The sequence below is a fragment of the Alosa pseudoharengus genome, unplaced genomic scaffold (assembly GCF_046254945.1).
Source record: "Alosa pseudoharengus isolate Yale_2024_CS ecotype anadromous, Long Island Sound unplaced genomic scaffold, YU_APseudo_1.1 YU_APseudo_1.1_scf_12, whole genome shotgun sequence".
Lineage (NCBI taxonomy): Eukaryota > Metazoa > Chordata > Actinopteri > Clupeiformes > Clupeidae > Alosa > Alosa pseudoharengus.
In genome coordinates this window covers 35012925-35027141 of record NW_027468587.1, presented here as the reverse complement: position 1 = coordinate 35027141, position 14217 = coordinate 35012925, and the positions used below count along the sequence as shown (strand labels likewise).

General features: G+C 41.3%; 1 protein-coding gene and 1 long non-coding RNA gene across 3 annotated transcripts; one reads left to right on the top strand and one right to left on the bottom strand.

Annotated features, from left to right (window-relative positions):
• Positions 1-1702: 1702 nt before the first annotated feature.
• On the top strand, positions 1703-10781 carry LOC143119686 (uncharacterized). The gene is made up of 3 exons (XM_076281305.1): positions 1703-1946; positions 2138-5326; positions 10388-10781. The coding sequence occupies exons 1-3, from the start codon at positions 1703-1705 to the stop codon at positions 10747-10749; spliced, it is 3795 nt and encodes a 1264-aa protein (XP_076137420.1). The 3' UTR covers positions 10750-10781.
• LOC143119524 (uncharacterized) lies at positions 7872-10082 on the bottom strand. Of its 2 annotated transcripts, XR_012986300.1 has the most exons (4): positions 9438-10082; positions 8531-8618; positions 8301-8450; positions 7872-8059 (listed from the first exon to the last, which is right to left on the bottom strand). It is a non-coding gene; the product is annotated as an uncharacterized LOC143119524 (long non-coding RNA). The 2 variants fall into 2 exon arrangements; XR_012986299.1 differs by having other exon boundaries at positions 7881-8059; positions 8531-10082.
• Positions 10782-14217: the final 3436 nt, after the last annotated feature.

The following is a 14217-nucleotide window of genomic DNA, read 5'->3' as shown; positions in this document are numbered from 1 at the left end:
TACGAATTCAAATACAAGGCGAGTGCTTGTCATACACACTTGCTTTAGCAAAGCAAGCTTAAAGGAGAAATCTGGGGATTTTTCACATAGATCTCCGTTTCTCAAGGTCACAGAGTACTATGATAAGAAAAAAAAAGCCGAAAACAATTGGTTTTACCTAGCTCAAGTTGCTGCAGCCAACAGCTAACGTAGCCTGGCTATAATGCTACACTCTGGGGGCATGAATATGGATGGATTAATGGAATGGATGTTACGCCCAAAACAAACCCATGATTAATTAAGAAACATAAGAACAAGCAACTGAACCATGCACCTGACAAATTTCACTTTCTCTCAAAATAGGTAAAGCAATTCAGACATGCCCTGTTCATTAACATCGTGCTTCAGACTATGCGATTAGACCGCTAAAATTGGGCCCCATGTGTTTCCAACTTTTGCTATTTCTATAATTTTATAGAAATAGAAATTTTGTTACAGTGCATGCAAATGCACTGTTCTGTTATCCGAAGTCTTCTTCTTCTTCTTCTTCTCCTTCTTCTCCTCACCAAAATGTCTGTGTCTAATTCAGCTTAAACCGTTAAATATTTTTTTTATTTTAAATATTTTTCAACTTTACACTTTTTGAGATATTAACAAAAAACAAGTTTATTTTTCCCCATAGACTTTGCATTGGCACCATGACATCATAAAGGGCTAATTAAACTGATTTGCACCTGTATCAACTGCCAGCTGCTCAACTAGGCCCCCTCAAAGTGCCAATTAAACTGATTGCACCTCTATCAACTGTTTTTCTGCTCAACTAGGCCAACTCTCTCTGTCTCCCTCCATTCTACAAGGATATAAGGCACATTCCATCCAACTTTCTATCCATCTTCTTCAAACCACTTCACTCATTCACCCATTAAACTATCAACATGATCCATTAAACAATCTGCCTATCAACATCCATTCAACTTTCTGTCTATCATCCATTACACTATATCTACATTAACTTTTAAACTATCTACTCTGTCTCAGGCTTTAAGCATACAATCTGGCTCTCTTAAGACTACAGATCCTGTTCAACTGTTTCCTCTGCCCACAACTGTTTCAAAATAATAGTCCTCACTGCAATAATTCACTATTAAATAATTTAACTATTTAAACTACTCATCTATTTAACTGTCAGCCATTCCAACTGTCAGTTGTCATCAACTATGACTCCAGCCAACTGTTTCCTCTGCCCACAACTGTTTCAAAATAAAAGTCCTCACAATAATAATTCACTATATAAAATAATATAACTATTTAAACTATCCAACTATTTAAACTGTTCAGCCATTGCAACTGTCAGTTGTCATCAACTATGACTCCCGCCAACTGTTTCCTCTGCCCACAACTGTTTCAAAATAAAAGTCCTCACTAATTCACTATTAAATAATTTAACTATTTAAACTACTCAACTATTTAACTGTTCAGCCATTCCAACTGTCAGTTGTTATCAACTATGACGACCGCCAACTGTTTCCTCTGCCCACAACTGTTTCAAAATAAAACTTTGTTTTGCATTTTATGTTAATATATGTTTTGCATTTTCATGCACTGGTAATTCCTCGGAATTACATTTTCTAGTTATCTTAAAAAGGTTGCTCTTAATTTCTGGAACACATTGTGATTTCACCGCATAATCTTTCTTTATTTTGTAGTGAGTGCAGTGGGAAATATGAAGTATGTTTTGATCAAGGAGAAACAGACTTGGCGAGAGGCACAGAGGATTTGCAGAGAGGAACACACTGACCTGGTCAGTGTGAGGACTGCAATAGAGAATGAGGCCATAAGAACAGAGGCAAAAGGTCAAGTGTGGATCGGCCTTTTCAGCGACCCCTGGGTGTGGTCGGACCAAGCCAACAACTCCTTCCGCTTCTGGGAACCAAACCAACCCAACTATTTCGGAAACATACAGGAATGTGTTGTTACCAGATTTAATAATCACACACAGATATACCAGTGGAATGACATTAGATGTGATGTCAATCAGGCTTTTTTTTGCTACAGTGGTGAGTTTGCCAGTTCTCTCTTTACCACAATTTTGGAATCCGTGTACATATAATAATTAGCATTGATAATTTTCCTTCATACATTTCAAATTTATCTGCAGATGTGAATAAGGAAATTACGCCAACGGTTACTTCAGATCCCCTGATAGGTGCCACTTACTCCACTGGCAGTGCTGACCAAAGCACAACTCCTGCTCATACACACCACACTAGCCACAATGCAGCTACAGCTAACACACACACACATGTAGCCACAATCTCAGGCAGCACATCCTCCACAAGCACAATAACAACTACAGCTACAGAACTAACCAGTACTCTGAGTAATACAGACACTACACACAACACCGAACCAGTCACATCTACAGGTATCACACGCTCAACAGACTCCACAACTACAGACTACACACACACTCAATACACAAGTGGGGCTGTCACAAACACTTCACACAACGCAGAACCAGTCACATCTACAGGTATCACACGCTCAACAGACTCCACACACACTCAATACACAAGTGGGGCTGTCACAAACACTACACACAATGCAGAACCAGTCACATCTACAGGTATCACACGCTCAACAGACTCCACAACTACAGACTCCACACACACTCAATACACAAGTGGGGCTGTCACAAACACTACACACAACGCAGAACCAGTCACATCTACAGGTATCACACGCTCAACAGACTCCACAACTACAGACTCCACACACACTCAATACACAAGTGGGGCTGTCACAAACACTTCACACAACGCAGAACCAGTCACATCTACAGGTATCACACGCTCAACAGACTCCACACACACTCAATACACAAGTGGGGCTGTCACAAACACTACACACAACGCAGAACTAGTCACATCTACAGGTATCACACGCTCAACAGACTCCACAACTACAGACTCCACACACACTCAATACACAAGTGGGGCTGTCACAAACACTACACACAATGCAGAACCAGTCACATCTACAGGTATCACACGCTCAACAGACTCCACAACTACAGACTACACACCCACTCAATACACAAGTGGGGCTGTCACAAACACTACACACAACGCAGAACCAGTCATATCTACAGTTACACACTCAACAGACTCCACAACTACAGACTCCACACACACTCAATACACAAGTGGGGCTGTCACAAACACTACACACAATGCAGAACCAGTCACATCTACAGGTATCACACACTCAACAGACTCCACAACTACAGACTACACATACACTAAATACACAAGTGGGGCTGTCACAAACACTACACACAATGCAGAACCAGTCACATCTACAGGTATCACACACTCAACAGACTCCACACACACTCAATACACAAGTGGGGCTGTCACAAACACTACACACAACGCAGAACCAGTCACATCTACAGGTATCACACACTCAACAGACTCCACAACTACAGACTACACACACACTCAATACACAAGTGGGGCTGTCACACACACTACACACAACGCAGAACCAGTCATATCTACAGTTACACACTCAACAGACTCCACAACTACAGACTCCACACACACTCAATACACAAGTGGGGCTGTCACAAACACTTCACACAACGCAGAACCAGTCACATCTACAGGTATCACACGCTCAACAGACTCCACAACTACAGACTCCACACACACTCAATACACAAGTGGGGCTGTCACAAACACTACACACAACACAGAACCAGTCACATCTACAGGTATCACACGCTCAACAGAATCCACAACTACAGACTACACACACACTCAATACACAAGTGGGGCTGTCACAAACACTACACACAACGCAGAACCAGTCATATCTACAGTTACACACTCAACAGACTCCACAACTACAGACTCCACACACACTCAATACACAAGTGGGGCTGTCACAAACACTTCACACAACGCAGAACCAATCACATCTACAGGTATCACACGCTCAACAGACTCCACAACTACAGACTACACACACACTCAATACACAAGTGGGGCTGTCACAAACACTACACACAACGCAGAACCAGTCATATCTACAGTTACACACTCAACAGACTCCACAACTACAGACTACACACACACTCAATACACAAGTGGGGCTGTCACAAACACTTCACACAACGCAGAACCAGTCACATCTACAGGTATCACACGCTCAACAGACTCCACAACTACAGACTACACACACACTCAATACACAAGTGGGGCTGTCACAAACACTACACACAACGCAGAACCAGTCATATCTACAGTTACACACTCAACAGACTCCACAACTACAGACTCCACACACACTCAATACACAAGTGGGACTGTCACAAACACTTCACACAACGCAGAACCAGTCACATCTACAGGTATCACACGCTCAACAGACTCCACAACTACAGACTACACACACACTCAATACACAAGTGGGGCTGTCACAAACACTACACACAACGCAGAACCAGTCATATCTACAGTTACACACTCAACAGACTCCACAACTACAGACTCCACACACACTCAATACACAAGTGGGGCTGTCACAAACACTACACACAACGCAGAACTAGTCACATCTACAGGTATCACACGCTCAACAGACTCCACAACTACAGACTCCACACACACTCAATACACAAGTGGGGCTGTCACAAACACTACACACAACGCAGAACCAGTCACATCTACAGGTATCACACGCTCAACAGACTCCACAACTACAGACTACACACACACTCAATACACAAGTGGGGCTGTCACAAACACTACACACAACGCAGAACCAGTCACATCTACAGGTATCACACGCTCAACAGACTCCACAACTACAGACTACACACACACTCAATACACAAGTGGGGCTGTCACAAACACTACACACAACGCAGAACCAGTCATATCTACAGTTACACACTCAACAGACTCCACAACTACAGACTCCACACACACTCAATACACAAGTGGGGCTGTCACAAACACTACACACAACGCAGAACCAGTCACATCTACAGGTATCACACGCTCAACAGACTCCACAACTACAGACTACACACACACTCAATACACAAGTGGGGCTGTCAAAAACACTACACACAACGCAGATTCCACTACAGCTGCCTCCCACCCTGAGTTTACTCAGACTGACAATACAGAGCATATACTTCCCCAGACTATAAATGCCACTTCCAATACCATTCAAACAACGACTTCTGAAGAGAAAGTTACAGAACAAACAACAGCTCACCAACTAACTGAACAGACCAGCAGTGGACAAACACTTATTTCCTCTTTGTTTGAAGGTAATGTAAATTATTTTGACACTGATTTTAATGTGTTGATGATTGCTTGATTCACACTTTCACAGGTATTTAAGCAGGCGTAATCATGGATACTAGCGTATAGAGTAGTATGCACTGGGCTGTGGAACCGTCACTGAAATCACTGATGGTCAAATCTAAAGTGATAATTATTGCATAATTATTTTCTGTCCCAGCACAAAATGCATTGAGTAAAGCAAAATTCATCAATTCAATCAATACAATCAATACATTGATTTATAGCGCAAAATCACCTTGGTCTCACTTGGTACACTTTACTAAATAGCAGTAGTAATCACATATCAAAAATAGTAAACTCCAACAGACTAATAGCCAAGGTTGGCAGTGACAAGTCAGCATGTCTGGACATGATGGTGACTCTTGGTGCCAGATGCACGTACATTTGCGAACGTAGTGTTGTCAGCGCCATGGCCAACCCGCAGAAACCGCACGCTATGACACTTATGCTAAAGTCGTATTTACGTATCAAACCGGCAGTTCATTGGCACAGCGCCTTTCTCCGCCCCCTAAAACTTCCCTTCCTACCAAAATGCCAAAAACTTCCCTTCCTACCAACCGGTGGATCCATCAAACGTCATGTCAAACGCCTACCAGCACGTTCATTGCTTTATCATGCAACAACAAATGTGTAGCTACCTCTCCGGACGTTTTGTTTTTGGTGCATTTTGTCTGTTTGTCTAAAGAAAAAACATAATTTTCTACTGTCTTAGATTTTAGTCTCACATTGCAAGTAACACTTAACATGACCAATAGGGCTACAAATTGTGGTTAACTAGTGTCTGTAGTATATTGCGAGTAGTTGTGAACCATAGGAACTTTAATCGTAGCCTATAGCCAAATTCAAATAAATGCGAATTTATGATAGCCTAAGCCTGTCAGTTCGACTGGAGACCCACAGTTGGATAAGCAGGTTCCCCCGAGCAGTCTGCATTGCTACACTGAGGGCTTCTTTGTCTGCTGATGTTTTGTTTGTTTCAATTATCTGCCAGATATGATAAATGCCATATAGGCTGGCCTTCACATTTTCTCTTTCTTACATCAATACGTTATGGAAGCATATGAGCCCACTTCAAATCATCTCCAAATATGTTATGTAGCCTATCCTAGCCTATAGGCTAAGTTTAACAACGTTTTATGGACAATATCCCTCGGACTGCAAATTGAATAGATTTTGCTGTGCTGTAGGCCTACGGCCATTTCTTAGAGTGGCTTGAGATTAACATAGCCTAAATACTGTAATGTTGACACTAATAAAGATACGTTTATTAAGTAGGCTAACAAATGAAAAGTGTTTTCAGCTGAAATGGCATGAAGGATATGTGGACCGCCTGGACCTTTGAGCAAAACATCAGCAGACAGATAAGCCCTCAGTGTAGCAATGCAGACTGCTCGGGGGAACCTGCTTATCACACTGTGGGTCGCCAGTCGAACTGACTTATCATAAATTCGCATTTATTTCAATTTGGCTATAGACTATGATTAAAGTTCCTATGGTTCACAACTACTCGCAATATGCTATCGACACTAGTTAACCACAATTTGTAGCCCTATTGGTCATGTTAAGCGTTACTTGCAATGTAAAACTAAAATCTAAGACACTGCTCTGAATGCATTCAGGGCACCTCGGAATGACAAGGACCGCCCCCATGGCTACTTTGTTTTTCCGACAGCAAGTGTTCATGTGCTTTGCCATCAGAATGTGTGACAAACACGGATGCCACAACAAAGGTTAAAACATACACTCACTAATCCTAAACAAACAACTGTATTTGCTTAAAATATAGTGTAAGATGCTCGTGAAAGAAAGATATGCAGCTTTCAAGTGACAAAAACAGCAAATTCCCAAGTTCACATTAAAACTGTTGGACATGAAAGGCCACATGGACTACAAACGAACTACAACGCGACAACAAAAGTGATGACGAGCCCCTAACTGGGCAACTCTGTTAGCAAAATCTAGCCCCAGTTTCCGACCTCTGACTCACACATTAAGTGACGTGAATGACGCGGAATGATGATGTTTTCACTCGGAAAAAGGTTCTTCCGAAGCCCATGAACGCTAGGTGAGACTGTTATCAGCATCACGGGTTGGCTTCGATGTGAGTGGTTGAAGTAGAACATCAATAGATGACGGACAAGTGGCTTATCCAATCATATGCAAGCATTTTTTGATTAGGCCTAGCCTTCTGAAGCAACACTTCAATGAATTAATCCCAGATGGATGAGTGGAGCTACACAGTAAAATTGACAGAGTTGTTTTCGACTCTAATAGAGTCGATTCTGACTCTGTCATAGAAAAAAATACTGTTCATCTGGTGGTTGAGATACTGGGATTTAAAGTCAAAAGTCAAGCACAGCATGACAAATCCACACACTCGCATCTGTGCAAAATTATCTTTTTATATAGCTTTTGGTCATAGGCCTTTTTCAGGATTCCTGAAGAGGGTCTATGACCGAAATCTAGAATAAAAAGATCATTTTGCACAGATCTGATGTGTGGAATTTTTTTGAAGAAAAAAAAAATACCTCAGTGTGGGTTTCAGTTTAGGTTACCTTTGTGTTAATGGGCAGCATAAAGATTTTACCAATATTTAACTAGGGAAAAAATGCCACTTACTTGCTCTACCCCATCATCTCCCTTGGGCTTATTTGGAGACAAGGCAGTGGTGTCATCTGAATCACATAATGCATCTACTACAAAGCAGAGGACAGAATAAATCAGTAATATAGTCATGTCCAGTACCTGTGACGGCTGTATGTCATGTAGTCTTTGATGACTGAGATTTTTAAACACTAAATAGGCTCAAAGACGGACATAATCAACATCCACAAACCCCACAGAGTGGCATTCCATCAAAACAATGTGTTGCAACCGCTGTTGATATATTCACAAAACTTGTACCAAGTTTTAACTACATTCCATAATACAACTCACCATCATCTTCTGCAGGCTTCAGCTTTAATACACCACAATTTGGATCCTTCACCACATCTTCAGACACATAGTTGTCAATCTTCTGTACCAAACTCATCATACATTTTAGCCCAGCTTGGTGTTTGGCTTCAATATCAAATTTCATGAACACTAAAATAAAAATTAACAGAACATTACAAAAAAAACCTGACAATAGACTTAAACAATGCAACAATTGAATAAATCAGTACCTTGGTTAAAGAAATCCTCTAGAGTGGCATCAGTTTCCACCATTTTAAATGTATCTGGTCTGCCTGGTATTTAACTTTCACCAACATCCTGAAAAAACATAAAATCAAACATTCAGACAAAATCAACACTACTTTTAAAACACTTTCTTAAAACAAACCAGGTAACAACTCTCAGTGACACTGACTAAACTAGTAAATGTGGCACGTGCACCTGTTGGCACTTTGCACTGAACACGTGTCTTCTATGCTATCAATGATGCACATTCAGCAATCAACACATGTCCTTGATAGTAAATTAATGCAGCTAGTTTTGAAATAACCAACTTGTGAAGGCCAAATTCATGCTTATGGATGCCTGCTTTACGTGAAACAAGCTTTTTAGTAGAGCATGACCTTTAAGCTAATTTGCCCTATTAATGACTGTTAATGTTAAGTAGCTAACAACAGTAACTGTTACCTCATTAAGCTAACCATAGCCTTTATTTGATATCTGATTTGCATTATGCTAAGCTGCCAATGAGAGCTACGTTGGCTGATAGGCTAACCAAGTCAATGTTAACCATTAAAGACGATTATACTGGTATCATATTTGGTTGAGTAAATATTAACATGATAAAAAAACGTATAGCATTGTACAATACAGGAGCACGAATTGACATGTACCTCATGTTACACAGAGGTAACGTTAACGTTCATGTTAACTTTCAACCTTCGTTAGCAGTTAACTTAACGTTAACGTTAGCCCCTGAAGGTCAACACATTTCAGAACGATATCTTGACCATACATTTACGTTCAGTTTACACTCCTCTTTCGCGTCACCACTTATCATTTATCATTTTCGCGGCATACTACGGAACATGTGAAATAAATCTCTAGTAAGTGTATTTTAGATGAACATCTACTCACCTTCAACTGCAACAGAGAGATTCTTCTAATCAGGCTCCGTCGCGTCGCTGCAGTCTCAAATGGAAGGAAGTGGGTGATAAGCTACTAACGTTCGTCTCTGACGTGAGATACCAGAGGGCACGTTTCGCCAGTTAGTAATTTGTCTGAGCCCTTACACAATTGCATGTAACAAACATACAATAATAATAATTATTATTATTATAATGTTTGTTCGCTTTGACTATTCTTTGTGAACAGCAATAGGCTTGATAACAGAGACTCCGTTTATAGCCTGGTTTATGGGTGATAGCTTAGCAGTATTTGCCTATTTTACTGTAGCACATGCTAGCCTACAAACTTGCAAGTAATTTTTTAGTAGCCTAGTCCAGAAAAAAATCTTAAAGCTACCGAATGACTTTGGAATTAACCAGAAGAAAAACACGATTTTTTATGAATAATATCCAAATAATAATTAGGCAGACATCTCCCAAAAAAATTTCTAAAATGGCGTCCAAATGAGAAAATGGGGTGGATGATTAACTCTTGTGATTTTAACTCTGTTTTTTAACTAATATGCTAGAGTACATTTTACTCCAACTGTAGTAAATGTAACTCTATTAGAGTCAATAACAGTCTACTCTGTCATTTTAACTCTTGGAATTTTACTGTGTAGGCGGAACGAAATTCATCTGGCGAGAGTCAGGTTAGCCTGTTTGTACATACCTCGCCATTTTTTTATGCACACGTTGCAAAACAAATACGCCTGAAGTGGGGTGCAAAAGCATGAGAACATCTAGCCCTTGGAGATGACAGTGCACTGAAAAGTCTTCTTGAACAGACCAACCAGACACCCAGCAGATGAAATGAGTGATTCATTGATTAAGTCTGTATCAAAATTTATGTTGAAATGTTTAGTCTTGGATTTATAGCTTACACTTTTCTCAGACTCAGAGTAATTACTTTTTCCTCAGATACGCTGATTCTCATACGGGAGAATATGAGCTGGATCGAGGCCATGACTTACTGCAAGACACATCATCTTGGCCTGGTCTCAGTCACTGATGAGCACACACAGCAGGCGGTGGCAGAGAAAGTGGTCAATGCGTCCACCCCCCATGTCTGGCTGGGTCTGCGCTACACCTGCAAGTTCTCCTTCTGGCTTTGGACGGGCTCTGACAGTGTGTGCTACCAGAACTGGGCTCCGGGACATGGCCCAGGGGGTCAGAGGGAGTGTGGCCTCTCAGGGGCAGTAGAGTCCAGCAGGGGGAACCAGTGGGTCAGCCTGCCCGGGACTCAGGAACTTCAATTCATTTGTCACACACGTGGGAAATGAAGGCAGAGTAATGACCTACAGTTAAGCATGTGTAAACAACACAGGACTTGAAAAGAAGACAAGACAGAGAATAAAATGTCAGTTGTGCCATACAAATGCTGTATACTGTCTTTTTTTCAGGCTTAGTTGTGCAAATGTATTTTGTTAGTGGTTGCAAGTATTGCACTCAGTAAAGCATATTACTACATTTTATTGTTGTAATATAATGATGAAATATAGTTGGAGTGGAAGTATATACTTCCAAAATTCTATATTTCCGTTGGTTCTAGGCAGGATGTTGAGGACATATGGACAAATAAATCAGCAGCCAAGTGTCCCATCCGTCTCCAAGAGTCACATTCTGACTCCGTCCCCCCGCACCCAGAGTCGCTGCCTGACCCTTGACCCTTCGAGCACCCCTCGCCCCCGCAGACCACAGACGCACAGCCGGCCCTCCTGACCTCACCTTCACTCCGCGCTGAGGGAGGCCAGCCCGCCTTTGTCTCCCAGACGACATCCCTCCTTGATCGGAACGGATGGATTCGCATTCGCCACTTGCCACGTTTCCCATGGCTCATCCATTGCTTCCTGGGAGCCCAGCAGTGGGAATGGGTTTCAAGGGTCTAGCTTTTGTTTCTGCTTTCCTAAAAGCATGTGAAAGTGAGAGAGCTTTTTATCATTTTCTATGGATGATGGCGAAGTCCTCTCAATGCTCTGTGATCCCAGAATTAGACGTGAATGGGAATGTTGAGGAGTATGTTGTGTTTGATGTAAAAAAGTATTCTACATTAGTTTCCTGTATATTAGCCGCATTGTGTATAAAACGCAGGACAGTGTTTTATGCAAGTTAAAAAAACGAAACCATATTAATACCATATTAACTGCCCCCGTGTATTAACCTCATTGCTGAAGAAAGTAAGATCAATGTACAGTATAAACCTTGGCTAATAGTTGGGAAATTACGGTATATACATTGACATATTCTTTCTTTAATGTTATCATAATCAATTACGTCTGCTTATGTTTTGGGTAACATGTTTGAATTTCCATTGTCATGGTTGAAATAAAACCTGTGAATGGCAGTACAGAAGATGGTGTATTGATTTGCTCTGAGAAACATGCAAATAAATATGGTCAAGGTATAATGAGAGCTTAATATGACCATCAGAAGAGACTACATTAACCAATGTAAGGGCTTTCAGTTGAGTGAGTAGGTTTGACTGGGTTTCAGGCTGTTTAAAAATGATCATAGATCTATGAAACAGCTAACTTTTATAGAAAATGTTCATTACATTCTACAGACAAGCTTTGACCACATGAAACACCATGTGAGCATGCTGAGTAGATTGCATCTTTGGGAACTGTGGTGAAGTTTAAGTCTATGATTTCATCTGTATCTTCCCACCAAAGATTTTATGCCTCAAAATTATACACCTAAACCCCAAAACAACCATCTCCTCGTGTAAACGGGCCTCACAAATCACGTCCTACCATACTGTATGAATATACCGCTTGCCTTGCTTTACACATACCTCATACTTATCTCAGCTCCACCATCTCTTCCAACCTTACAGGAAACACCCCTTACACACAGCCTTCACGCCTCAGCTTCACCATCTAACCACAGCAGACAGCACAGGCTCAGACAACCAGCTTTATCCTACTATTGAATATCTCATAAACGTCCCTTGCATTAAATACCCCTCACAAAACACATATTTTCACAGCCATGCATATTACACTTAGTACTTTATAATACTATACTATACTTCATTTACACCTCACTACAAACATGCCTGGCACTGGAGAGGATGGATGCAACAGGATTAAGTACCCCAGAAGTGTAACCATCCATATTGAATGAGGAAAATATATCCATCATGAAAAAATAGGCTTTGTATGAAAATGTGACTATAAACAGCTCTTTACATTTAAAGTTTAACATACTCAAAAGTAAAAAATACCTTGGACTAAACTGGGGTACCATGACTTTGGTGTAGGGTAATGCAAATACCCACATTTTTATGTGCAATTAATACGAGTTTTGCATCCAACGATAACAAAAACGATAATCAATAAAAGATAATAAAGATAATCGAGAAAACATAATTATGTTGCTATTATGCTTTTCCACAGCATTTGGAAAATCAACTGTTGGTAAGACAAGTTTTTGTTGTTGTTGTTTTATAAAAACAGGATGTTTCTAATGCCAATGAGTAATTGTGTTAAATAATCGTGATTTCAGTATTGAATAATGATTATGATTTTCGCCCTAATTGAGGAACCCTGCTTTTGTATCAGTTTTGCTTTGTCAGTAAATGTGTGATTAAGAGAGCTCAGAACAGACATAAAGTGATTGTGACATTGTTGATATCAGGCACTCTTGGTCCAGGCATGCAGCCCAGGCCTGGGTGTTTCTGGACCACCGTCTGCTTGTCAATCAGCCCCCAGTGGCTCGGCAGCTCTAGCAGCGAGTGTCACCCTGAAGGAGGCCTGGTCAGCAGGCTGCGAGAGGGCCCGATCAATGGCCTTTATCCCAGTTCAATGTTAATGTCCTGTAGGCCCCTGTTCATCAGGGCCAGCGCGGGAGACCCCTCCTTCTTTTCTCACCCTCGGCTCCTGTTGTCTGCTGCCCAGCTGCCCGTGCCCCCCGACCTCCTGACCCTCACTCCTGACCCCAGGAGTCGTTCCCACGGCACGCCCTTTGTCAGCCTCGCACCATGGCAATGCACTGGTCACTGCTGCCGCGGTAATGGATGGCCGGGCCTCAAAAAGTGAGATAAAGGCAAGTGCATGGTGATCTGATTGACTATCTAATGATATGGCCTATATTAGATAGATCTACTAGTGCTACTTTCCCTCCCAAAAAACTACACCTTAATTAATTATATAACAGCAATGGTTTTACTAATACTGAACCTGTTGATCTAAACACTACTTCAGAAACATCACATTCTTGGAAGTCTACCACAGTCTTTTTTAGTCTGGTAGCAATGTTAGTAATGGTGTAATTATCATAAAGTTCTGAACATTTCACTAGCAGGCCTCGAAAGTTCTCAGTGAACAGTTGTAAAAGGGGGACATAATTTCATGCAAGTTAGTGGTGAATACAGCTCTTGTAAAAATGATCAGTGGTCATTCCAAGATAAATCCAAGGGCACTTGAGTCCACCATTATGGGCACAATATACAGTGATAAATCTGAATGTTAAAGCAACGTCCAACCACCACTCCACAACTGCATTATATCAACTCATCTCAAGTGATCCAGCCTTGCACTTCAACTGCTTACCAAACCAAAGTCATACAAGTTCAACCACTTACTCTCTTCTCTCCCTCACTTTCCATCCATCCACCTGCCATGCCCCCCCCAACAACTTCTCCCCTCCATCTCTACCACTCCCTTTCTTTCCCCTCCCTCTCCACCCCCGTCACTTTCGTCATTTATTGTAGCAGAGGGAGATTTTCTCCATTGAGGCCCAGTTTCTTT